Source organism: Scatophagus argus, chromosome 14 (assembly GCF_020382885.2).
Source record: "Scatophagus argus isolate fScaArg1 chromosome 14, fScaArg1.pri, whole genome shotgun sequence".
Taxonomy (NCBI): domain Eukaryota; kingdom Metazoa; phylum Chordata; class Actinopteri; family Scatophagidae; genus Scatophagus; species Scatophagus argus.
In genome coordinates, this window is record NC_058506.1 from 6,867,149 (window position 1) to 6,895,119 (window position 27,971).

The 27,971-nt window shown below is 40.0% G+C and overlaps 2 protein-coding genes across 4 annotated transcripts in view; one reads left to right on the forward strand and one right to left on the reverse strand.

The window, feature by feature from the left end:
- The first annotated feature begins 573 nt into the window (after positions 1 to 573).
- LOC124071244 (endonuclease domain-containing 1 protein) lies at positions 574 to 2,598 on the forward strand. The gene is made up of 2 exons (XM_046411750.1): positions 574 to 1,468; positions 1,732 to 2,598. Exons 1-2 carry the CDS (start codon positions 1,166 to 1,168, stop codon positions 2,338 to 2,340), a joined length of 912 nt encoding a protein of 303 aa, XP_046267706.1. The 5' UTR covers positions 574 to 1,165; the 3' UTR covers positions 2,341 to 2,598.
- A 4,720-nt stretch (positions 2,599 to 7,318) lies between these two features.
- The window catches only part of nlgn2b (neuroligin 2b), a 58,165-nt gene continuing 37,512 nt past the window's right edge, over positions 7,319 to 27,971 (reverse strand). For 2 of the 3 annotated variants that reach the window (XM_046411045.1, XM_046411047.1), the window contains 5 exons: positions 15,214 to 15,399; positions 11,820 to 12,085; positions 11,541 to 11,694; positions 10,212 to 10,578; positions 7,319 to 9,927 (listed from right to left, as the gene is read on the reverse strand). In XM_046411045.1, the coding sequence (XP_046267001.1) occupies positions 8,997 to 9,927; positions 10,212 to 10,578; positions 11,541 to 11,694; positions 11,820 to 12,085; positions 15,214 to 15,399 (1,904 nt within the window). In that variant the 3' untranslated portion in view covers positions 7,319 to 8,996. The remainder of the gene's footprint in view (positions 9,928 to 10,211; positions 10,579 to 11,540; positions 11,695 to 11,819; positions 12,086 to 15,213; positions 15,400 to 27,971) is intronic. The other variant, XM_046411046.1, reaches the window with a different exon arrangement.

A 27,971-nucleotide genomic window follows, 5' to 3' on the forward strand; every position in this document is an offset into this window, starting at 1 on the left:
ATGGTCATCAGTACCTTTACACTGACTTTATAATATATAAAGTTTTTGCTCATGACTGACAACAACAACAACATGCAAAACACAACAAGGATCTCTCACCCCTGCTCTAAATAAACCTCATCACCACAAAAGCTTCTAAAACATTTATTGTCTCTGACCACTGCTAACTGTCTCCTTCCTCAGTTATATTTCAAGTTTAACTCCTGTCTTTGATTATGTACTGGCAAACATGAGTCGAACAGACATACATTCTTTGTCACTATGTTGTAGTTAAACCTTCACGCTTTATCTCTCTTTTGCCCATGGGCTTATCCACCATTCACACTGCGTACTACCTCTGAGCCACACTGGTCACTTTAGGTCTTTTGTTCATCACTGAGACAGATTAGACAGTTTTGCATTTTAAAGTTTTATCACTGAGAACTGAATGCTGATATCCCTTTTCAATGTCCTGTCTTTCATCACCACACTCAGCAGAATTCAGGCTTCTATGACAGTGAATTTTCTCCTCTCTACATCAAAACACTAATATTCTTACATCACTGGAAAAAAAAAAGATCTTGCAAAGTCAAAATGTTTTTGCAAGGGCGACTTCTTTTTGCACAGAGTTCTGAGTTTTGCATGTTGTGCCAAATGGAGGCTTCACTTGAGGCCTAAAGGTGGATATGCAGAGTAATAACATGGTAAACATGTGACAGAGAAAACTGCAAACTTAGAGGAGTTCATGATCCAGTAGCTTGTTGTCTTAACATCTGAGCGTGATTGAACACAAATTATAAATTATATACTGATTGCACAGGTCAAACCTATTAAGAACTCACAGGGACAAACTTGTACAAATTGCTTTAAACAGCCAAGAGGTTGATGCATCTAACCTAACCTCAGACGATCCCTAAGTCTGCCACAGTAGCTTTACATCAGAAAGAGTGATAAAACGGGAAATGTAAACAATATTCAAGAGAACAAACAGCTTTGTCATATTATTTTAGAACTGTAAGTCAGGGCAATGCGATGACTCGCACATTCACGCCCACATGTGTCAGATGGTCTGCCTTTTGGTCACGCTCTAGTTGGTTTGCATATCTATTTTGTGACATTTAAATCATAACTGCAAACATTTTCTCTCAGTGTTTTGCAGAAGCCACAGCGGGAGACACAGAGAAGAATGAATATGTTGGCACCTTTGGTTTATGCTCTTTTGAACATCTGTTTGTTGCCTCCAGTGTCGGCAACAGTTGTCCAAGATTTTAATCACGTTGAGAGGTGCAAGGACTCCCTGTATATGGGAACACCACCGCGGGGGATCATCGACACCAAACTGAAGAAGATCTGCCAACGTTACGCAGACAAACCTCGATATGTGACCCTGTACGACCCCCAGAAGCGGATTCCAGTTTACTCGGCTTATTCCTTCAAGAAAACGGAGGGAGACAGACGTGTGGATTACCCCTGGATGTATGAGCCACAGGTCAGAGATTTGTCTTTGAGTCATAGTTCAAGTTCACTCTTCAGAAATGAGAAAAATTGAATTCATGAAAAGGCTTGTCTTTCACTTAAATCAGGTAGCCCCCACTGAACTATAACACAATGAACTGAGCTTTCACAGAGGAGCTGGCAGCAGCTGGAGAAGGCAGTAGGTCTGCTCCAGAGTGAGGGGAAACTGTCTGATTTCCCATCATATAAAAAATAAAATGAAAAACACTGTTGCACTTTTGTTGTATGTCTCCCCAGCTGGCAGAAATTGACGGAAATGGAAACATGCTGCCCTTCCCCACTGGTTACCTGCACATGAAGTTTGAGGACAGCCAGGCTGTCCTGGATGACTACTCTGATGTGGTCCTGTATGAGAGAGGTCAGCTGAACCCAGACCAGCATCAGTCCACCCCACACGACCGCGCCGCCACCTACTCTCTGACCAACGTGGTCCCAGAGATACGGGAGTTCAACATCGGACCATGGCGCGACTACGAGGAGCGGATCCGCGTCCGCCTCAACAACTTCTGCCGCGGCACGGCCTTCATCGTGACCGGAGTGACCACCAGAGGCAACATGATCCGCCGAAACAACCAGGACCGCGTGGCCATCCCTGAAGACGTGTGGTCCGCCTACTGCTGCACCGACTACGACCGCAACGCACCGCACGTCGTCCGCGTCCTCTTCCCGACCTACGCGGCCATGGCCAAAAACGCCAAAGAGGGCAACAGCGTTCACGAGATGCCGGTCCAAGAACTTGAGATTCTTCTGAAAAACAGCATGGATGTTGACCAGAATCTTCAGATCTTCTACGACAACTGCATCTCCCCCTCACCTCTTCCTCTTTACCTCCAGCATACCATCTGAAAGTGTGTACGTTTCTGCAACTTTGCAGGAGATGTTTGTGCTTCTTTTCTTCTGCTGGGAAAAAAAGGATGTTGTCTTAATTCTCTGTAATCTTAATTTAATGTCAAAATTGGCCTGACTGTGCTTCTTAAAATGTCTTTCTTCAGTTCATTATTTCTCCTCTTCCAAACAAACATAAACATGGCACACATTTTACAGGAGAGCTACCATGCAGGGAGGTTAACTCGTTTAATAAAACATCTTAATTTCCTGCTCTGTCATTGTGTTACTTATCATTCATACAATACATACTTGCAGTGTAAAAAATCACAAAACTGCTATGAGACTTAAAGAGCAAACATCCTGTCCTCATTTTTTACTAAAGCTGCCCCTCAGTGCTTTACTTTTAATTCTTGCAAAACCTGAATGTAAGGCTGTGATAAGCTTTGAAACAGTTTCCTTTTATTATCCTCTTCAGCATATGTGAGTCTGAAAGTTTGGTGTAGTTATGCAAATTAGATTTGACTTTTATAGCTGTCTTATGGGTTTTAGGGTCCTTAATCATTTAGTTAATCTACTAGTTATAAAAGTCTTTTGAATATAAAAAAATCCATGCAAAGTCACATTAATTTGTTATACAGTTCTTTAAGTTTTTAATGTAAAACACTGAGAATACCAAATTTACCATCTACACTTCATTATTTAAAGACAGTGAGAAGACTAACTGGATATACCATGAAAAATAAAAGAAATGTTCAAATATTACCGAATGCACACATGGAGATCATCTTTAACATCTTGTGAATGATATTTCTATTTGCAGTTCTAAAGAATGAGATGCCAAAATGAAGTCTGAGTTCACTTTCTGTGGGCAGCTGCTGGTAGATTTGGGTTGGAAGCAGCAGCAGGTCATTTATACAGAGCTGCACCACACTGCCATCTAGTGAGGGAGGATGAGCATCTCCTGTGCTCTCTGTTAACCAACAGATTATCTACCAAGGTATGTGGGTTGAGTGCAAAAGACAAATGCTGTGATATTATCATATGCATCATATCATCTAAACACTTGTGCAATCTATTTACAATAAATCTGTTGAAGTTCTAGCAAAGATTATTTGGATTAATAGGCCTGCAGTGCACATCACCCACAAGAGTTATTAGACACATGCAGTGGGGTTTAATATCTTGCTTCTTATTGCAGCAATAACTCAAAATTTGCTATTCCAGGAAACTATTAAACTATTAAAAACTATTAAAACGTTTTTTTTTTATCTGTGCAATAGGGATATTTTTTTCAACCAATACCAAATGATGCTTCTTGTGCAGGCATCTCAAACTGGTCCAGAGGAGGGCCGCAGTGGCTGCAGGTTTTTGTGCCAACCAACCAAGAGCACACCATTTGACCAATCAACTGTCTGAAGACGGAGATCAGTTGATTAAATGAGTCAAGTCTGGTGTGCTGCTACTTGGTTGGAAAGAAAACCTGCAGCCACACCGGCTCTCCAGTGGAACAGTTTGAGATGCCTGTTCTTGTGTCTATCACTCATTGGTACTCGCTATCCGTTATATGAGGTGATTCTACATTTTTTATTTTGAAAAGAAGTTCACAACCTGTAGTTTATGCATATCTGAGATGTAGTTTCTATGAAAATTTGTAGATACAAGAAGAAATGTGATTGCTTATTCACCACTCCACAAAAATAAATGTGTCTGTGGCCAAAAACAAAAAAAAAGAAAGAAAGAAAGAAAAAAAAGATTCAGTCATGTCAGGCCTTGAATGAATGGAAAGCCATGCGTTTGGACAAGTGCTCCAACAGGACCAGCACATCAGTCTGTTCCAGTGTGTTATTGATTCATTGTGACCAACAGCTGAACAAACAGAGATACAGGGCGTTCCCTTAAAACTGGTGCAACCAAGTTATTTTAGGCTTTGAGATTTAAATAGATAACTTAAACACATTATGGAGCGAAAGTCAGAGCTCAGTTTGTGTGGCTTACAAAATGAAATCACGAGAAGGTGAGCTTTAGGAGGCTACACTGTATGGTGAATAGAAGCTTTATACTGAAAAACAACAAATGACCCGACAAACAAAAGAGCTGTTTATGACGTCTTCATAAAGTGGCTTTCCCCACTAAAGGAATGACTGCCGCAGTTAGAGCGACACTGATTATCCTAAATAATTATATGCTGTAACAGTCATATCATTTTCTTTTTTCTTATACAAACAAACAAAAAAAAAAAGTAATCATCACTTATTTAACACTCCAGTAATCAATAGTTTAAATATTGGCAGGAATCACATGGCTCTGGCAGCCCAAGCCAACCCTACTTTAGCATACCAGATGGTAACCTGAAAACACAAAGTTAGCAGCTAAGCTAGGATAGCCTAGCCGAACACACAGTAGCAGCTAACTACAGACCAAACTGCTACTGTATTTGCTGCTCATGTAAACAACTCACTGCCTGCTAATTAGTGACGGGCTGATCAACACTTGACTACTCACAAGCTACTCATCTGGTTCCTTTGAAAAAAAGAAAATTATGTACAAAACGCGGGTGTCTGCATCACTTCAAACATTTTCAGTAGGTTAAGTGTGTCAAAGCAGCCCAGATGTATTTAGATGGTTTGTGTCACATCACTGCAGTGACCGATGAGACATGAAATACCAAGTGTACAGCTGCACAGTCAGGTTACGGGCCTTGACGTGAACACACTGGCTGCTGTATTGTCGGAGCAGACACATGGGAGAAAGCCTTTCTAGCACTTGGTGACATTGTGACGTTGACATTGCATTTGCTGATCTAAGAGTGATCTTTTCCTTTGTTTTCCCTGCCTAAACCTAACCAAACATTGCTAGAAAACTCAAAAAAAGAAAAAAAAAAGAGGAAAAAAATAAACCAAAAAATGTTGCTTTTAACAAAGTTGAAAGTTGCTTGTTTTGGGCAATACAGCAGCCAGTGTGGTGAGAAAATGTAATATCGCTTATGTGACAATGTGACAAAAATAGCAAAGCATTTGTTTAAGAATGTCTTTTAATTTTTTTTCCAGTTCAGATACACAACATACAGTGTGTAATAGCCTCTATTTGAAATAGAAATATTAACTTTAATTCTTTCAACCCCTTCTGGTCATTAATGCTCTCTCACAGTATCTTGAGCTTCAAGCAGGTTACTGAATCAGACTAAATGAAACAGACAAACAGGTGCAAGCCTTCACTGTAGCATTCCAGCAAGAAATGTTATAATAAGAAGATATTTGGAACCTTGTAATGCTTCTTGTTTTTCTTATTTTTTTCCTTATCTTAAGCCAACATCAAAACTGTAGTGTAAACATGTAAACTTGGTGAGTGTGCTTCCATTATCTGTTGGCTGTCTAAACCCTTAATTCCAGAAAAACAACAACAACAAAAAAAAAAAAAACAACAAAAAAAAAAACAAAAACAAACAAAAAAACCCACAAAAATGTCTTAGAAATGTTGTTTTGGAAGCGTGGGTAAGTCAAACAGGGTCAATAATCCCATAAACACAATGTGACGACAAAATTGCAAAAGGTAGCAAAACAACGACCATTATTAGAGTCTGAAATAAGACCAAAAGAGTACAAAGCATTTCACAACCTTCCAATTATGGGTGGGTTATATTGTATGACAACGCTCAAGACATCGTGAGACACTCACAGCTAAATCCAACAGCATCACGAGTAAAATTACTTGATTTGTGGTTTGCTTTGAGCTCATCTGAAGTATTCTCTCGTTTTTCTGCATCGTTTCCCAAATCACCCTACTTTCCCTTCCTTCGTCTCTCTCTGCAGCTGTTCTTTGGCTTTTTAACCAATGACAGGGCTCGTCTCACTCAAAAGCTGCCTTCATGAATGATGGGATACTGCCAGGTGTGCGTTATGCTTTAGACAGCTGTGATTTTTTAAAAAATTATTCGTGTATGAACTCATGTGCCCGTATCCTATTGGAATTTGTCCTTGAGGATCTAGGAAATAAAACATACGCTTGAGTGCTAAAATCACGTAAGTCATCTAAACTTGCACCTGTTGTCACAAAGAAAAGACCCGGCCAATCACTCAAACCAAATGACAAACATAATATTTACAAATTCCAGTTTGTTCTCCTACACTTAAAAAATGTACAGTTTGTTTCGTGTGTTGGTTTTTGTTCTTTTGTCCTCACGGCTCCCTCCAGACCAGTGTGAGGGATGGCAGTCTGGCTCCAGAGAGTCGTTATCCTAAGCAGACAGGATACAGAACGTCACAAGGGGGTGGAACGAATCCTGCTCGCCTTGCTTTTGTGGTATATGGTGAATGAGTAATGTCTGTCATTAAAGATTTTTTTTTTTTAAATCAGGTTTTTAGAATGAATCCTCTGTGCAGTGACAGATCATAGTGTAGCCAAGGAGCTGTTTCATCATCACCATCGAATCACTGCCGCCATTTGTCCAGTGTTGTCCTAATGTCACTGTGTTTTTTTTTTTGTTTTTTTTTTCCAAGATTGTCCAGAGTGTGACCCATCCCTGTGTTCAGTTGTGCGAAAGATGTAAAACTCGCATACAAGGTTTTCTCACCTTTTGACCGTCATAAATATATCTTATCCTGTCTCCCACCCTGCAGAGGGGAGAGTCAGAAAACATGAAAAGAGCAGACGAAAAGAGAACCGTCAGGCAGTCTTCAAACACTTGAAGCATGTGGTTAATGTCAGTCACAGACAAAAACCTTATTTTGACTATTTATGTAAAGTAGCTGTTTTGTTTTTTTGTTTGTTTTGTTTTTTTTTTGAAATTCGAAAAGTGCTGTCTTCAGGTGAGATTGAGATACAGTGACTGCAAACTTCAGAGTTGCAAAAGATAAAGAGAGCGAAAAGAGGGAGGAAAGAAAAAAGGCTTTCATCAGTCTTTCTGGTAGGTTTTGCGGCACAGCCTCAGTGTTAGGAAATGAAAAAAATAAAGAGGAAATATTTACTCTCTTTGTTATAATCATAGTTTTACACAATATTCATCTCTTAATACTTTAATACCTTTTTGAAGTACCACAAAGTGCAGCTGATATTGAAAGAGAAAATGAAAAATGATTTTCAACATAAAAAATGAAGAACAAGGCAAATCATCAAAACAAACAAGCATCTCTGTCCACACTCTTTATAAAAAAAAAAAAAAAATCATGCAAATATCCCAGACAACAAAGTAGTTAATAAAACGTTATATTCTTTTTTTTTTTTTTTTAAATGAGAATATATTGAATCTGATTTCCCTTTAAAGAAGAGACCAGCCACAGTGCAACATTGAGTGTAATTTAAAAAAAAAAAAAAAGTGTGTGGATCAAAACGAAAGATGAAGGGGTTGGCACTTTTTATGATGGTAATTCCTTTTGTAAGATACAGTCAGGATGGACCTCTCCAGGCAGTCCACTGGACGCCAGTGAAAGAGGAACTTTATCACAGTACTTGGCACCAAGAATGCTGGTAAAAACGAGATATCAGAATATCTTTTTTTTTTCATTCATATCCTTACAATTTATTAATAATACATCATTTACATTTGTGTTTTTGTATAAAAGACTCCAAAAGGAAAAGAGAGTCTAGAAGTGACAGCGAGAAAGAGGAAAACAAGTGAAGATGGAAATGGATTACGTCGGTGTTTTAACAAAACAAGCTACAAGGGCGGATGCAGCAGCAAAAAAGACAGAAGCAGTTAAATGAGAGATAATGAGTGACCAACAAATAAAGTAATGGACATGATTAGAGCCTGTGTGGCGGAGATGCACAGAGTTCTAACGGGCAGCCTGGATTCCAGGTTGCATCCCACAGAAGGAGCATGATTCAGTTATTTCCTGTACCGCCCAACAGTTGAAGCCCCAATCTGGAAATGTCTTGAAAGCAGCATTTGTGAGTGTACAAATTTTTTAAAAAGCAGGACTTGTTGCATTTGTGGCATTTAGGTCACATCATGACTGAAAACAGATACACAGATTTGCAGACGTAAGAAAGTAAGTTTTAAAATCAGTGAAAAACTGTCAAATTGTTCATCCTTGTACTTCCGGTGCTGTGAATAGCTGAACAAAAGTCTCCCAGATCAGGACACAGAGACAGCTGTGGGGGACACAGAGCTCAATACAGGGCGCCAAATTTCACTTCCAGATTGGGCCTTTAAAGCTGCAATTTGTAAGTTTCAAGAAATCACCGCTTTGTGACAGACAGCCTGTTGGGGCATATGTTGCCTCATCGAAAGCTGCTCACTACTGTATTATCTTTTCACTAAATGAATGAAAATGAATGTATGTCTTCTATGTCAAACATAGTTTTACACTGACACAACAACACATGCGCAAAACAACCAAGCTACACATAAGATGCCTGCCTGATTGTGATTAGCTCACTACCTCTTAGAGAGAGAGAGAGCGACACGCTTAAAGCTGCGTTAATACTGAACGAGTGAGACAAAGCAGTATGTACCTATAATGACAGGCCATTGGAATCAACTCCTCCTTGATTTATGATCATATTTTAGAGGTATTTCACTGCTTAAAATCTTACAAACTGCAGCTTTATTTGAGGGCTTAATGACAAAAGACAAAGGTATAGTAAAGAAGAACAGAGGGCGGTGAGAATGGAGTTTGTATGGAGCAGTTTGTGTGGTGCGTCTCTGTAAGCCCAGAGTCGGGTTGTGCCTGGTCCTATACTCGGGTGGTGGAGTGTTGGTGTGGCAGGGCATTGTTGCTGTGGCTGGGGACAGGTGCAGTAGAGGGAGCCGGGACGGGCGGGTAAGTGTTGAAGGGGTGTAGGGGCTGCATGCTGCTGATGGTGCTGGGGATCATGGTGATGGTATTGGCTGTCATCAGAGGCACATCCTCCGGTGCCCGCCGCAGGGCCAGTGTGTAGTCAGGTGGGCACACAGGAGGCCGCAGGGGTTCCAGGTCACCATGGACGCCGCGGGAAGGGAGGGGTGTACCGTGCTCCAGCTCCACTCTTTGCTGCTTCATCTGCAGTGACATCAGCTCCTCCTCCTGACTCAGCGCCAGGTCATTGTGCGGTGGGGCCCCTACGACTCCCATGCCAACACCCATGCCCATCGTTGTACCACGTTGCGGGGACAGTCGGCGGTGGCGTCTCTGCATGAGTTCATGGCGTTTATCCCGTTTGTAGTAAAGCGCGGCAAAGGCCAACACATTCAGGAAAAGAAGCGAGGCACCCACAGCTACTGTCACGCTCAGCTCGGTGGAGTAGTCCCTTGTCTCACTGGGGAACGGTGAGTATCGGGGTCTCTCTGAACCATCAGGCTCAGGATCAGGCGGATAGGTGGAGATTACAGGGTGGCGTGTGGAACGGGTGCCAGGGACGAGAGGGCCTTTCCAGCGGTTGGTGCTTCCAGGTGGCAGGTGAGTTGTGATGGTGCTAATGATTTTGTGGAGGCTGTGGAGATGCGGTACCAGCTCAAGCCAGAAGGCTACCTTATTGGCCCGATAGTTGTCTCTGACACGAGGCTTCAGGCCAATATGCAAATACTGCTTGTCTTTGGAGCTAAACTTGGTCCAGATGACCTCCTCAAAGCGGTTGGGCTTGGTGTGGATGAAGGTGGTGTCCTGAGGAACTGGTAGGTTAGGGTCCCTGGAAAAGACAAAAACCAGAATCTTTTATTTTATGGTAAGAATTATCAATCACTACTGAGTTCTTAGCTTAGTATAATCTCTGTTGCCAGTGGAGAAATTCAATAATTCAAAATGTGACAGTTGATTTGCCAAAATTTTTAACCAAAGTCTGACTTCATTGGTAGGCTAAAGGGACAATAGTACAAAAAGTAAAATCACTAGATATGAGCTTATAAATACTGCACACAGGGATAAATGTATTTACCATGGGAAAACAATTCTTGATTTTGGCATTATACTAACCCTGTCTTTGCAAAGTTAGTCCAGTATGTCATGACCACGGCACTGAGCATTACATCATTTTTGGAGAAGTTACAGGGAAACAGGTCAGTGGCTCCCACCATGGGGATCCCAAACACATAAGGGATCTCATCTCCGTGGGCTGCGTCTGCCCAGTCTGGCCTTGCCTCGGTCTGACAGTGGTGGTGGAAGGTATAGAAAAAGACAGGCGACTGGAACTCAGCGTGCAGTTTGGCAGTGGCGACAGCCGGGGCCACCCACTGATGGTCCGTGAATAGAGCAAGGAGGGTCTTCCTACGCATGTCACTGTTGTCCCTGTCAGCCCAGTCTGTGTACATGAACTTTATGGTTTCCCTCAGGATATCTTTACCTTGCAGGAAACAAAAGGCAATATAAATATGTATGCAGTGACAGAGTGTTCAGTTACCTGCAAACATTATGTGAAAGGACTAAAGGCTCAAATCTGTAACTTTTATGGTTAAAATATTATGCAAATGTATGTAGTCTCCACAATGGTGTGTTGTTAGCTTTTCTTTCAATTTCCTGTCTCATTGTTTGGGACTTGCATCACATAGGACACATTAAAATGAAGGCGTCAGGAGGCTGGTTTTAAGTAGCCTTGCTAGCTTGTCCTTTTAAGTTAATCAGTGAAGAAGAGCACAACATGTGTGCAAAATGAATGTCTACAGCAAAGGGAAAAACATGCCAACGCTAATCGACCTGCTGCAGGATTATTCATTGACCTCCATTTATTTTTACCAAAGAAGTAATTTATAACTCTTCATAATGGCAGCTCACATGCTAGCAGATTAGCTACCTCTGCCATTGACACAACCCTTCATTTACTAAAGTAGTGCACTTTTCTGTACAAATTTGAGGTAACTGTACTTCACTCGGGTATTTCCATTTTACATTACTTCATACTTCATCTTTATTACAATTAAAAGGGGAAATGCTGCACTTTTAATTTACTACATTATTTGTAGTAAATAATATGACAGTAACATATCTATAAAGTTACTTGACAAATAAAAACCTAATATAAAAAACATGTAAATGTAATGAAAGTTCTTGCAGGTAGGTCACAGACATTAAACTACACATTAAAAAACACTTAAACCTCTAAGCAGAGTTTCCACTACATGACTTAAAGGTGCATGGTAGTGATTTTACTACAGTAAAGGATTTCAGTAAAGCAGTGCTTCTGCTTCCAACATTGTTGTAGTGTAAACAATACTTTCCACTACAGTTGAGACCAACAATATGTGGAGGGTTAAGATTTCAGCTTTAAATTAATTAATAATTTCAGGGTGAAACAGGGGAGAATCTGACCATCAGGGTATCCATACAGATTGTCCACAAAATTTGAGATTGTGTAGTCAAATGAGGCTGCTGATATTCCGTCTTCTCCCTCGCTGTCATCCACAAATTTCAGGCCTTCTCCCTGGTTGACACCAAGCAATATGTCGTAGTTCAGGAACTCGCCCTGGTGTCACAACAAACACACACAGCATGACATGACAGCACAGAATGCAGCAGTAATCCTGCACACCAAATCCAAGAAAAAATTTAATAAATCACTGGAGGACGTCAAGCGAAATCAGCCTGGACCTGCTGCATGAGGATCTCTGGGTCATCGGGCACCACGTCCCCATCTACAACAGGTCCAAAGGCAATGTGGTAGCGTGCTGGCTGGATGTCCTGGTCCACTAGCTCCCGGAAGCTCTTCCTCCTCAGGCAGTCCACTAACTCAGCCATGTCCCCCAGAGAGCAGCCAACCTTCTTTGCCAGGATCTTGGTGTACATCACAGGTCGGTAGTTGACTGCCCAGCTGGAGATGGCCGAGCCACTCTGAGCGATGGCCCTTTGGAACAAGCCTACACAGAGCAGGACCATATATAGTAGATATAGCTTCAAGAGAAAACACACAATCACTTATTCTCTCTCAGTGCAGTATTGTTTTTTTCCCTCTGACATACTTTTGCTAGCAGCTGATGGGGCCTTCAAGGCCTTACAGTGTGAGTTTAATAATGTATATGTTGGAGGAGGAGCAATTGTAGAGTATTACATACGAAGCAAGATGAAGTAGATATTCTGCTGGTTTAATAGCCGCAGAAAATCTTTATGAATATTAGGGTAGTAAAATGAAGTGCTTCCATTACATACAACGGGAGACAGCGGCAAGAAAAATGGTGACAACTCTACGCACAGCAGTGGGCTTGATGGCTCCACTGGATAAAGCAAAAAAGACAGAAAGAGAGACAGAAAACTGCTCGCACTGTTGCACCGCTGCACTGTTATGTAAAGTGGCTTGCTGTCCCTCTGTTTTATCTGCAGATTCTGTCATTAATAATTAAGCCCCCCCATATTCTGCATGTGCCCCACCCCCGCTCCTCTCCCTGTGAAATCAATTAAGAAGCCTCTCAGCTGCAGCTCCAGCTCTACTCCTCATCTCATCTCTCCTCAGCACACACACACACACACACACACACACACACACCAGCCTCCAACTTTTTCTGTACTCTGTGGTTTTACAGCCTGACTTCAAAATGGAGTATAAGAGGATTTTTTGCCACAAGTCTGTGAATAACAACCCATAATGACAATGTGGATATTCAATTTAAATTTTTTGACATTATACCAACTGCTAACATGAGAAAACCATAAGCATAATCTTGACCAAATCAATCCAATGTTAACAAAAAGAAAAAAAAAGAGAGACTGTAGTAATACAACAAGTAGGAAAATGAAAGTGCCATCAGTGATGATATAATATGCAAGATTAAGTATGTTTTAAATACAACAGATTGTAGGGTAAACCAGAAAACCCTCATGTGAGTATTTCTCTTTGTTTTTGTACAGCACGCAATTACAGCCAACATTAGCTGGCAACTTTACAACAGCTAACAACTTGACCAGTTTTACTTAATTACTGAAATGCTTTTCCATGTCCTTTTGAATGTTTTCCAACTCTTGAGAGAAAAAAAGACATGTGTTCCCATCAGATTTCAAAAAGTTTTTACTTTATCAGTCCAAAGTCAGTCTGTCAGCGTGAAGGTTAACAGATCAATAATAACATAACCTGAATTCTTGGTAAAGTATTAAGGGCCATTCACCCTGTGAGCTCTGGTAGCAAAGATCAGAGGATTAGTGAGCAAACATCTGGTGGGTATTTTAGAAATCTGCAATTCAAAAACAAACAAAAGAAAAAAAATACAGTGCAGCCCTTAATAAGTAGTGTACTGCAGTGGTTCCAGAGGTGGTGCCTTGAGGATGGACCAAGGGCACTGTAATATTTATGTGTATTTTTACTGGATATTTTCACATGGACGACCACATGAAATTTGCATTAACTTCAATTAAATTCAAATGTTTCAAAACAGAGGAGTAATAATGCAAAACATAAAGAACTCTGTTAAAAATTCAGTCACACACCAACGGTTTGGAAGTCAGAAAGACTGACTGTTAGACTAGTAATCACAAGAGGTAAAATCAAGTTTCACTTTCCTTTTGGTGGGTAGGGGAGTCTATCCGTCCGACACACCGATTGGCAGTTAAAAATGTCAATTACTTAAATTAAAATGTGTTAAACGTTCATCGGAAGTCAGCAAAGACACCGAATGCTTCCTGAAACTAAGAGACACGGTTGAAAAAACAGAACCAGTACATAATGTTGTGTGTGTGTTTTCATAGAAAACCTAAAACATTGGCAACTTGTACTTTTGCACATAATGAAATGAAAGAAAAGAAATGAATGTAACCTACCAGCACACTTTACGTTAATTCATCGTTCAGTTTAAGTTCAGCTTTTATCTGCAACCTGCATAGCAAGATTTCCCATGTTACCCTGCTTTAAACATTTTTAGTCATGTAGGCTGTAGTAGCCTACATGAATTATTCCTTGTTTTTTAACCTTTTTTTCAGCCAGATGTTCCTTAAATTAGGTAGGGATGCTGTGGTTAAAAAACTTTGGGTACCACTGGTTTACTATACACTCCTTGCATTTGTATTTGTATATAAAAAAAAAAAATGCAGTAAGTGTTTTCAATAAACTTCTTAAATGAAAGTTCGCACCAGTGGCACCTGCCTGTGACATTAGAGAAACCTCAAACAAACAAATTGAAGACTGGATAAGCTCTTCGAAGCCCAGTTTGTAAGATTACTAACTAAAAGGGGGACAGTATTTTCCATCTATTAAAGAGATGGAATTATTTTAAAAGAGTCTCTCATCCAGTCATCACTGCGGCATGTTATTAATGTGTCTACTTCAAATCAAAATAACAATATTCGCAAAAAAAAAAAAAAAAAACGAATGCAAAACGTAAAAAAACTAATGCAATTCAATGAGTGATGATACTGAATATATATACAATAATAAATCAAGGAAGTGCTTCTGACGCTCTTCATGTGAAGTTTGAGAAAAGATATAAAAGTAAGTTATATATATATATATATATATATATATATATATATATATATATATACATGTTGCACCCGTTCCTAATGCCTTGTCCAGACAGGATTAGTTTTATTGGAGAATGACAATTTTGTCAGTGCAGTCCAGTGATCTTTGTCCCTCGTGGAATGACGTTATTTGGGATTATTACAGGGTTTGTGTCCCAAGGTGAGTAATGGTGTTATGGCAAATAACCTACTGTTTTCACCCATCTGTCGACTCCAGCTGTGTCCAGATTGACAATGTTTTTCTTTCAAATTACTGAATCTGTGCAAAAATACTGATATATGCACTGAAATAATATATCCTAAATTGTTTCAAACAGTGGATGATTAATTTCTGAATACTGCATCCTTTCACAATATTATATATATATCTATATATATATATATAGATATATATATAATATATTTTTATCTTGTTAAGGCTGAAATAACAAAGATGCTAATTTAATAATACACTGTCCGCACTGTCTTGAACTGCTAACCCTCTTTGAGCAGGGTTAGCAGTCTGACTACTGATGTGTCAGTGACAATGAAAGAACTTTACCCTCTGAGTGGTGGGAGAGGATGAGAAGGTTCACACAGGCAGCACCAGCTCCTGAGCCAAAGATGGTGATTCTCTCTGGGTCTCCTCCAAAGTGGCCAATGTTTTCATTGAGCCAGCGCAGGGCCTGGATCTGGTCCAACAAGCCAAAGTTCCCTTTAGCAGACTGGTCCCCTGTGCTAAGAAACCCTGCACACACAGAGAGGAAAAGAGGAAAAAAAATTACTGATTGTGTTTGGAAAGAGGAGCAGATCAGAAATTCAGGGGGCACACATCATTGTGTGTGTTTGCTGCCTTTATTGAAGCAAAAAAAGAAAAAAATATTAATAAACAGAAGATGGCATCCTGTCATTATTGGGAACTTCTCAGCCTCCAACTCACTGCATGTCTGAGGAGATTTCACACACAAAGCTTGCCAAATTACTCATTTTTAATACCCACGCTGGAAATATAACACAGTTAAGAGAACTTGTCAGTAGAGAGGAGGAGAGCAACAGAAGGCATGTTTCACCTACTTCCAGGACACACATTTGCACAGTAGGTGCACACCCACAACAAGATTAAATAAACTGAACAAAATGTCACTCGCACACGCACAATTTGGTGTTAACACTATTAAAGTTGCACAACAAACTGAAAGTTTGTAGTCCCCTTCATGCTACACACACAGAACATATACACAAGTGAGCCAATGTCGAATAGAACTGGACAAAAGGAAATAAAATAGAGCAGCAATACATCCAGTTATTCATATACATATCTAAATGTATACAGCTCAGGAATAACTCTGTTGTGCATTTTTTAAACACATGCATCTGGGTGAATGTAGCAACAAGATGCTGATGGTAATGTGGTCGGCATCTTCATATTGAAACTCTGCCATGTGGGAAACATTGTCCATCCAGTTTGTCTTTCCTCCTCCTGCTGGAGTCCTGTCAGCTCAGAACTTGGTTCTTCCTGTCGAGTGCAACAGCTTGATCTGGCATGCAGATGTGCAAACAGGTCTCTGTAAAGATGCGGCCACGAAGGTCTCTGTTTTATTTATTTATTTTATTTATTTGTTGCTTGGCCTGAGTCTCATTTCGTCCTTTTCATTTTCCTGCGACAGGACATTGGCTGAGAACGGCCTTAAGGCTGGGAGCTAGAATGGCTCCCATCCTGATCTCTTTCCTCTCCTCCCGCTCTTCATTACAACTCTGCGCGTCCTTCTCCAGTGCTGATGATATGAGACTAATTAAATTCCCAGAAAACATCCAAAAATATTTGTAGTATCCCAGAAAACATTGAAAATATTTGTAGTAAAGGACATAGTGGTTGTAGGGGTAGAGGACGTGATGAAAAATAAAAGAAAAAGCGTCTGCTCCCATCATCAAGGTTGCCTACTCATCTCTGGAATGTGTCATATTAACAGTGCTGCTTAGTTCTGTTTATTTATTTAGTTATTTATTTATTGACATTTTGTGTGTCACTTTATGTGCATCAATGTAATTTCCCAGCAGTGCCCATAACTGGTACCAGAACCTATGTTTTTCCTCACGTAAAACTACAGTAACAATACAGTTTGATAATTTGATAACCAGAGACAGGCTGTAAACCCAACATTGGCATTTATTCTGACAGTTTAAATGTATTCCCATTCGTTAGTTTCTCTCCATATAGCCATCAGCATTATCGGTGGTGGAGTCCGCCTTTCCTGCAGCTGATTTGTATGAAGTTCATGTGGCGATCCAAGGCATTTTGAAGGGTAAACATATTTGTTTTGTTTAAGTAGAGCACCAGTGATTGCTTGTCTTCTTCTGTTACATTTCTGACAGAGCAGTAGCACAAAGTGACTTTCATCACTATGAGCAACCTGTATCACATACAACCAAAAATATTGACAACAGCAGCTTCAAGGAAGAAGCAGCTCTCTTCTTGTCTCCAACAAATAATTTCTGACTTCGACATTGTTTTCATCTTTTCCATTGCAGATTTAACAGCTAGAACAAAGTACTGAGGCCTTTAGAAGCCAACAGTCCACTGAGTTGTCATTTAGCCGTGTTATACAGTGACAGTCTGTGAGTGGAATAGTTATTCAAACCATGGATGGCAGCTATGGCAACTATGCCATATATCCAATAAATGAGCATATTGGTTCAATAATAAATGTTTACTTCTGCAGGGATATGAACAGTATAACCTGGCATATTCACAGCATACCACCATACACAAGGTTCTGGTGTCAGAAGGCGTTTTCGGACCCAGTTCTGTGGACTCTTTGAGTGCAACTGTCCGCTGGGGAGCTCCACTGAAAACTACATACCTTTAAGAGTTTGCGGTTTGCCTTCACACAGCCAGTAGCAACACTTGTGACGTGACGTCAGTGACGTGGCGCCACTTCTGTGTGACATACGAAAACAACAATTTGATGGTCTTTAGTCTGCATTTTGTTCCATTTTTTTAAAGCTACCCTTATAGCTGTGCTGGGAGAGTATCTACTCTGAAGAGCGAGATAAAAAAGTTCCTCAAAACTGAGCTGTAAGAACTATGAGGGTACCTTGTTGTGCTGCCAATACAATAAAAAGCGAAATTCTTGGAAGTATGAAAAGCTTCCTCTGGTCTGAAAATGCCTTTTGTCAGTGTGTCCACTTGAAGTGCGTTGGTACACTTATGATGTGTCTCTGCATGTCTTATGTAAAGTGACTGTAGTGACTGACTGAGTTAAGCAGTGCACCTTTGGTATATAATCTTTGTAGCTGACAGAGCACACACAGACAGATGGAAAAAGTCAGTACATTCTCAAGGGTGTTCAACGGCAAATTAAGTTTTATTGTTGATGACAATATAAGTTATAATGATGATGATGATGGTGGTGAAGATCACCTGCCAACCTGACCTCTCTACAACAGACACACGCACACACACACACACACACACAGCTCATTCCACACTCCTCACTATACTTACACTGTACTGTACTTTTAATAACACTTTAAGCCTGGAGTATTTTTGGTGGGTTCATCTGACTTAATTATGATTCATATTGTAGAGTGTCAGCCACATTTTTTGCTAAATATACTTCATGTCATTATACATTATAGTTTATTTGCTGTGGTTTACATTTGATAAAATAAATAAATAATAGTAATACGCAGTGATGGTGTCCATTTTGGATAGGTTCACCCCTGATCAACAGTTTTAGCTAATTACATTTTATAGTTTAGCCCATGTTCACGTCTAACATTTAATCAATGAAAAGATTACTGGCAAAATATGAAGCATAAAAAAAAATTTGCTGGCTGACCAAAATAATTGCCCATAAACAGAAGAAAGAAAATGACAACTTAAGTAACATAATAACTTTGTGCTTGGTGCTGGACCAACACCCCACAGTATGCACAGTATTTATGCTTGATCATGCTAGATTAAAGTAAGCCTCTATAAAAATGTTCCTGTGCCTGTGCCTTTATCTGGATGTCCACCCAGGGATGAAAATGTTTTCATGTTGGTCCACAGATGCAGTGACCTGAATGCTGTACAAACATAGACGCTAAAGGCAGCCATGTTTGCTCATGTTCCTCTCACACAATCTCAGAATCACAACTAGAATATCTTTTTATCTTCACAGAACAAATAAATGCTTTAGTAAGTCTGATAGTAGCAAAACATTCAACCACAAACAGTGACCAAGTCTCGAGAAAACAATAATCTTTCTTCTTATCTAATAATAATGAGATAACGATCATAAGAAACCACTGCTTGATTAAACTGTGATAATAGGATTACCATATCTATTAGAAACCACAGCTACTCTCAACTTCCATGATGCAGCGTCACATATTGGATATACGATTAAAAAACATCGAAATCTTGTTAATTTAAATAATATCAGTGTTGTCACAGAAATATTAACCTGAGAGCATTACCCCTGGTAATCAAGATACAGTTTGCATGTTACTGTGTAATTGTATTATCATTAGATCATCCCAGCAATTGGCTGGCTCTTACACTGATGTGACTCTGACCTGGTAACGTATCAGAGCTGACCTGTGCCGCTTGTCAAAACCAGAGGCTTGTGGAAGTGTCTGCTGCGTGGCTGCCCGGCCGAGCGCTGAGCTGCCTGCCACAGTTGCCTGGCAACTGTCCAGAGCTTCAAGCAAAATGATATGGACAGACACTCACAAAAGCACTTTGTATACACACATTCCAGCACTTCCACGTTCAAGTACACAAAAAGCTGCACGCATGGCGATGCAGACACACAGTTCAGTATGTGAACTTGCATGCTAGCCTGAGCTAGTGCCTCCTGTCACTGTCTTTGCAAGGGCAACATGAAGAGAGGAAATTTGGTTTATCTTCCACCACTGAAGATAAGTCAAACAAGTTCCTTCTCCTCTCTTCCTCGTTCAGTAAGTTTTCTTTCTGATTCCCCCTCCCCCCATCTGCTGAGCTGGGCTTCCTACTGACTTTAGCGCTGAGAGCAGCAGTTTATGAGGCTGAACTCATGCATATTCAACACTTGCTTTAGGTAACGGCCAAGGAACTGTGAGGAGAGTCATCAACCACTAAGTAAAGATACAAGCTGAAGACAGTAAAATGACTGGATGACAGAAAATTGAAGAGTAGTGAGAAACTGATGGAGGGAAATTTAAAGCACAAAGTCCCTCAAGATCATAACTGCTGCTTGCGCTCATATATATTCCCTGTCACTGTGCAAAAAATCTTTCAAAAAAAGTGTATTTTATAAAATGACAAAACCTTAATGCATGCTGTTACCACTAAATGCAAAAGTTGGAGCACTTAGTGTTTTCTTCACTGATGAGATGAGTCATGGTAAAAGCCATTATCCCATACGAATAAAGTATTGCATCTGCAGGATGATATATTATCCTTCCTACTTCCTGATGTGTCTTACAGGAACATGTAAAGATACATACAAACATACATGTGTCAGGAGGATTTTATATATTTATTTAGAGACAAGAGGTGCATTGACCAGCTGTCATAATGTTTTAGCAAGCAAGCAAGTAAAATGATTATTTATTCTTAGTGTACTATACTGAATACTGAACTACTGAATAAGTACAACCTCTATTGTCGACCATCTTTGTAAAAAGCCTGCACCATTCACAAGTGCGCTCGGTCATCTGACTGACTACTGAGACAGGAACACACATCTGCAGACTAGTTTTTAGGACTGAACAGAATGACTGCAGTGGGTCACTGAACATATTTCTGCGGACAGAGAATAAAGAACAAGAGGAGAGAGAGGTGGTGGTGGGGGGGTCACAGAGGAGAGGAGGACAGGATGAAAAAAAAATCAGACAGAAGACAGGTATTAAACTAAATATTGCCCAAAGCTACTGTCAGATCCCACACGACAGAGAGGTGAAAGGAGAATATTGAAGGACACATTATATAATTCAATGGTAATGTCACACAGGAGATGACAAGAGATGTCAAAAATCAGACGGAAGATCTTGCCTCTTTATATACACAGAAAAGGTGACTGAAGAGAGGAAACACACCAATGTTTCTGTATGAGTCACTAAATTAATCAAGCAAAAGTACAGGCACTGTTACACAAAAGGAGAAAAAACATAGCAGATGGTGAATGTCTCCTGCAAACTGAAGGCTAAAGAATCTGTTTTGATGATTGGAATACAGCGGATTTGATCATTCAGTATTGTGAGGAAACCTTGGGGATTAACTGCCTCGCATGAATGCAACTGTGGATGAATATGATCTCTGTATCATATGCAGAAGGTGCTGATAATTTCACATCCAATTTTTAAAGACTTTTGAAAGTGCTACTGTCTATGAAAGCACTGACTCTGATGGGCAATGTCACAACATGTGCAATAGTCCAGTGAACAAGAATGCAGTTTCAATTATAATGAGATTATATATTTAAGCAATGGCTCACAACAGGCTGTGATATATTGTGATTGTGTCACAGCTAAGAGGCGTTGTTCACCTGACAAAAAGCTTCAATCTTTCATAGTGCCGAGGAGACATTTTCAAATTTAAATCGTTTTTATCAACATGCTCATAAATCAATGTTCCTAAGTCCTCTTGGCTGTCTGCACATAGTGGAAGGCGGTTCGTATGCAAAGTAGTACATCTGAGGCCTCACTTAACCTAGCCCAGTGATTCCCAACCGCTGTCCCGCGCCATCCGGCTTCACCCACCGCCCAGAGCGGCGTGCGGTGGCGGGCGGAGTGGCCAACTGATCCAAACATTTTTGCCTGGTGGCACGCCGTGCGATCTTTCTAATGTAAAATATGTGCTGCGGCTCAAAAAAGGTCGGGAAACACTGACCTAGCCTACCAGCCGACCCTCATCATCTCCTGTGGTTCAGGGCTGGACGTGGTGCTGAACTTCACAACAGCCGAGACCCTCGCAGCTGAGACGCAGTTGATAAGTCTCATTTCTCTCTGTCTTAAGAACTTTCACTAATACAAAAACAGAATGAGAAACATGTCTTCGGAGGGTCTTCCCATTTCTTTAACAGCACAGGCAACACAAACACTGTTGGGCCACCACTGGAAGGTAGAAGTTGATCTTTCACACTTCCCATTTTGTAGCACCTGTGACAGACAAAACTGTGAAACTTGTAGCTGTAAATGTCTGACTGTGTTGCCATATGAAAGAAGGAAACCTGATGTTCTTATAAGCACAGTGTTACGGAGCTCAGTAAAGGAATTAGATGTCATCACGGTTATATACAGTTATTATACCACAGATAATTTGATGCTAATTTTTTTCCAGTCTAGCTTGAGACTACAAGCTCCATCCTTGCTGTACGTCACCTCCTACACATTCTTCTTGGATTATCAACATTATTTTACAAATCTGTTAAGTCCCCTCGTTGGCACTGGAAGTTCACCTGCTGGCAGGTCCACTTCAATTATGCATCACTCTGTACATCAGGTACACCCAGAAATTTAATTAGATTGTCTTTCCTGCTTTCTCCTGCTGGACTAATGTCACTTCAGTACAACGCCCAAAGGGTTCCTGTGTCATTGTATTTATTACCTTACTCATCTCACTCACTTTTTACTCTCAAAGACCCATTCAAATGGTACCAAGCTGTGCAATAAAACTAGGCTGTCATGCAAATTTGAAAAGCAATGCTTCAAACTTCACACTGACACAAAGACGTTTCAAAGCTTTTCAAAAATGTTCTCTTCGGAAACAAGCGATTACTGATGAAAATCACAGTCAGCGAGAATTATAAACTGATCAAATGGAATGAATTAAATCAATTAAATCAGAGCTTCACAGACAACCTTTAATCACAAAGCTAATGATACCGACATAACGCTGCTTTGATATATACTCATTAATCATATATACCTTTACATGTATACGTTCAACATGTCAATTGATGGATAAGGTGTCATGTGACTGCTGATTTATTTCAGTCTGGATATTATAACAGTAGTCCATATTCACTTCTTGGACTAGCAGTTATTGGTGAGACATATTCGGGATGTTGGAGTAGATTACGTGGAGTAGATTGGAGTAGATTATTTGGTTGCAGCTATGCTCCTCCTGAAGTATTTTAGTCATTGGTTTATTACAAAGAAATTAAAAGTTTAAAAGTCAAAGTCTTCAACAGGAAAGGATACCAAATTGTGCCTAAATCAGGAGTTTCTGATGCTGAATTAGCTATTAGCAGTTCTTGTTTGTAAAACACCCACTGAAATACAGACAGCTATTACTACATTATTTAAACATCTAAGAAATCTTAAAAAAAGTGATGATGTGTGTTCACAGCAGACCTCAATATTCTGGGAAAGTGTAAATCAGTCTAAAAATCTGTATCACGTGTTTTGACTGTGTTATGACTCCCAGAAGGAGTACAACTTTGGACTCAAATTGCATATTTCACCTCACACAGTCCCCCCGCCCCTTTAACTCACCTGACAGGTTGAAAACCTCCAGTCGAAATCAAACATAACTATTACCAGAATGTTACACGCATTTAATAAGATAAAAATATACCTTTCTTGCATTTGACTTGTCCAGTTTTGGTCAGTATACCTACAAGTCATAAGCGCTCATGGAAGTGAGCTTGGAAGCCACATTTTAATTTCTTTCAAGAATGTGAAGCTTCCATACGAGCAATTTCACAGTCTCATTCATCACATTCCCTCATTACACTCTCCACAATCACACTTGCAATAAGGCGCAGACAGCAGATGAAGAATAAAGCATATAGTAGCTACTTCTGCAAAGGGAATAAATCATTTCTAATTTTTACATTTAATTTATAGATCTAAAATCTTGGTTAGCACATAAACTGAGGCACAATCAGAATGACACGCAAGCAAAATGATTATGCTTTCCTGTGCTGTCATCGCAGTCAGTGCACTGTAGGCAAAATGCGGGGAAATAAGTGTTAACGATTGCTTGCAGAGTAGGAAGGCTGAGGCTCTGAGTGGGAGGTGTGTTTCATTTGTATTTAGGGACAGCTGAGTTGTGAGAAGGCATCAGGCTGAAATTAATTGACAGCAGAATCTGTGTTGGCTAAAAATACTGTTTATGTCATACTTAAAGGGATGTTTTGGAGAACAACGGGCAGCACAATTTGAACTGATGCCCAGGGCTTACTGAGCTAAGTAGTATTTGTGGATGCACTGATACTGTTTGACTTGACTCATGCTAAAAATTGTTTTCATGTGCATGGGCTTGTATATTCATTATGTAACATATAAAATGGTGTTGACTAGTGTGTCACAAAACACAGTATTTTTGGATACATCATTTTTAATTGACTGATCTGTACAAGACAACTGGAGAGGATACAATGAAGGAGAGCGAATACATTTTCTTTGCATTCTGTAATTCCAAGAATAGTACTATAACATAAAAATATCTATTTAAAATAAATATTTTTATTATTTGGGGTAATAATAGTTGTAGAAGTAATAGTATTAAACAAAGTATGGACAACTTAGAAGAATGCACGGTAGTTTAGATGACCACAAGAGGCCAGTAAGAATTCCTTCACCAAAAGCAGACATTAAATGATGTCAATATGTCTCTCACTATTTTTAACAATACCATCTGAAGTCCAGTGGGAAATGACTTTAACAATACTACTTTTCATAAGAAAGAACATGAACAAAGCTTCAACCTTAAAGCTGCTCTAATCAGTATTTTTTATAATAACAACCACACACACATTTATCACCAGAATCTTCAGATGTCACACTTTTCTCATCAATCTTGTTTTCAGTTTCAGCAAGCAGATGTTTTTAATGGAAATGGTCTGATGAACTCCATGTGCCCTTTCTGCCCAGCACCAAATGGCAGACAGTAACGTTAGACAGTAGTTGGTTAACATGGTGGAGCATTTATGAGCTGAAGAGCCACATATTTCTCCCAGCAGATGGTGGAGACCAAACCAGAGCTAAAAAGAGATTAAATACTGTCCTCGCCTGAAACATGACACACAATGACTGTTGATGTTACTCTGTGTCTGCTGGAAGTGTGTCTGTTAAAAGCGTATGTAAAAAAACATATTAATGTTTGAATTAATTTTCAGAGCAAAAGCCTCTTCTTAATCTCTGACACAAAAGTTCAGAGTAACTCAGTGATGTTAAGTCACACAACATCAACCAGCACGATTGCAAATATGAAAAATTTGGCAGGTAGATAACCAAACAAATGTGAAATTTAGAAATCTTTTTATTCAGTGTGTTTATTAAATGTGCAGGTATGTGCTATTAAAGAGACTGCTCTTCCTTACAAGTAAAAAGCTGAAATTGGGCAGAAAGCGCAGGGAAATGTTTCCAGAAGAAGTGTTTCATCTCTCTTCCTGAGGTAAAAAATGTTCTCGTTCTCAGAGCCCACGATGGTGGGCCTTTCCCCAGAGTTCATTAATTAGTTAATTAGTTAATTAGTCTGAACAGATGGCTATGCAACACAAATCAGAAGGCTCTGTGGGCCTGGAGCAGGAGGAAGGTAGGAGAAGGTGAGCCGAGTGGCAATCTGGAATCTCAACTGTCACCAAACCTCTGAACCAGGACATGTGAATGCTTCCTCTCATTCACTCATTTCACTCCACAACTACAGAGTGTATTCTAAATTAACAAGACGATTCCAGAAAGTGTATCATTTGCTGGAAAATGACATATGAACGTGTCACACTGGAGTGAAAGCAAAAGGCATAAAACCATAATGCGAGGGTGCTGTGGTCACACCACAGGAGTATTTATTTGAATGAATACTTTGCATCACTGCAGATATATAAAAAAAGCATTTCTGATGATTTATTTTTAGACTGTTCCCATCTCCCCCTTCTGTTTCCTTTTCCCTCACTCTCTTTGTATGATTCTCCCTCGCTCATCTGTCTCTATTCCCTGCTCTCTCTTCTTCCCTTATTCCTGACTCCCTATCACTCTCTTAAAGGCGCAGGCATTGTATGAAATGAGGCTGGCATTTGTAAGCTCCTGTGTGTGTAAGTACAGGATAATACTAAAGATTAGAACATAAAACTATTAAAAATATGGTATGCTTGTGTTACTCACTTGAACTCAAATTCAGTGTCAGAGAGGACTGCTATTAAAAATTAAGATGGATGGTGCATTATTCATATATATATTTTACGCATGGCACGCAACCAAGTAGAGCACACACACACTTACACACTGTCACATGCACAAAGAGATGCTGCTGCACACACAGACAAACATGCATGCTTATGCTACACAAACATACAAATACACACATGGATTATCGCCTTAGTACAGTAACCCATTTAAAGCATATGAGAGTTAGAGCGAGAAAGAGAGAGAGGAGAGAGCACACATTCGCCCACATATCAAAATTTTCAACAATGTTCAAGGAATCGAGGACACTGCGTCATCACTCATAATCACTCCGCAGGATCGTTCTCCACCTCCATGTACATGCATTTTGTATGTATTTTGTGTGTGTTAGGAGGTTCGGTGCAATAAACATACCGTGCAACGCATGAGTGCATTTCAAACATCTGCAAAACAAATCATGGCAACAATATCAAAGTGAATCGGCCAGGCCACTGTTTGGAAACAAGGTCCAGATGGTTGCAACAAAGATATCGCCAAATAGCGCTTCGATCGGCCTGTTATTTAACACTACGTTTAGTGAATCTGACTGGATTTCATACTTGGTTTCTTAATGGCCATAATTTGTCTGGCAGCTGTGTAAAAGACCACATATAAGCTGAAATCAAGCAGGATAAAGCTGCAGGTCCAGGTCCTCATTTCACTGACTCTGAGTTTGTCCTTGTCCCTGTGCCTCTCCACTGGCACTGTCAATAACGGTCTGGATCATGTTACCCTCTGCTAATACTCACTGCAACCCTTGGACGGCATCCTAAACTACTCCCATTTCTCTGTTTATCATTATTCTGATATGTTGAAACAGCTGTGATGCAATAAACAAGATCTGATTACTCAAACTGGCAACCGCAATGACAGTCACAGACAGTCTGTGTGCAAACACCTCCAAAAGATGAAGGCGAATGTAAATACTTGACTCCACTGATATCCAGCAGCACAAGGGCTGGGTGCACACACAAACACGCGTGCACACACACACACACACACACACACACACAAAGCTCAGCCCACACTCAGAGGCCAAGCAAGCTCTGCAAATCTCCAACAGAATGGACAAATAGAATACCCTTTAATCCAAAATACACTGAAAGCAACAGACACACATTTCAGTTCTGTTTTCAATGGCTGAACGTCCACCAGAGGCACCAAGCGATCGGTGGTGTCTCTAAAGTATAGTGAGTCAGATGTCTTTTTGCTCAGGCCAAGTCTGAGCAACTTTGGCAGCACAGGTGATAAACTGAGGAGTAACTAGATCTCATTGTGTGTGATATCAAGACTGAAAACACTTTAGAACTCCTTGCCTTAAGGTTGTTATTGTACAAAGACATGTCACACCAGTAATATAGTGTAATGCAATGCAGTCTGCATTATCAGGTATGCATTAGACTTCTGATGCCTAAGCATAATCCTGGTACTACTTGGCTGGGACATGTCAGTGTTCAGCCAGGTTTTCTTTTTTTCTATTTTCAAATGTAATGTAAAATTTCCCTTTACTCTGTGACTGCACCAGTTGTCTGCATGTGCGCCCGTTACAGCAAGTGTTGCAGCCGTAGTCTCTTTTTAGCTGTGGGAAGGAGAAAAGAGACATTGCCGCTGTGCTGCATTAATGTTTGGTTAGAACCTTTGATATAACAGTCAGCAATGGATGAAACCAAGCAAAAAAAAAAAATGGTTTTGAGTCTTGGGAAGGGTTCAGGTCCTAGACTCAGCTGGGTTAAGCCTTAAAGATGCATTAGTATCTTAAAGACTAATTTTACTTTTTGAGTTTAAAAAAATCTGTCTTCAGTTATATTTTATGCTGTCTGGTCTTATTCTACAGTGACTGCTACAACAGAAGTTATTTTCCTTTCTGCATATGCATCTTGGGGGTGTAAGAGAAATATCAGTACACTTTGGGATCACCATATGTTTTGTGGTTGGTGTTTAACATTCCTTCTGTGTGGTTTACAACACTGCCTTGTGATTTATGTATTTATGATATACAGCATGACTTGCGGACAGCCAGAAACACTGCATTAATTTGTGCAAAGTGTATTTAGAATTATCTTCAGCACCTGACAAATCTTGCCCAGTTTCTTTGGAGATTTCTTTTTTCAGTTTTATTGGGTATTTCCTTTTTTTTTATTTTGTTCCCCACCTTTGCTCCCATTTCCATTGCATGTATGT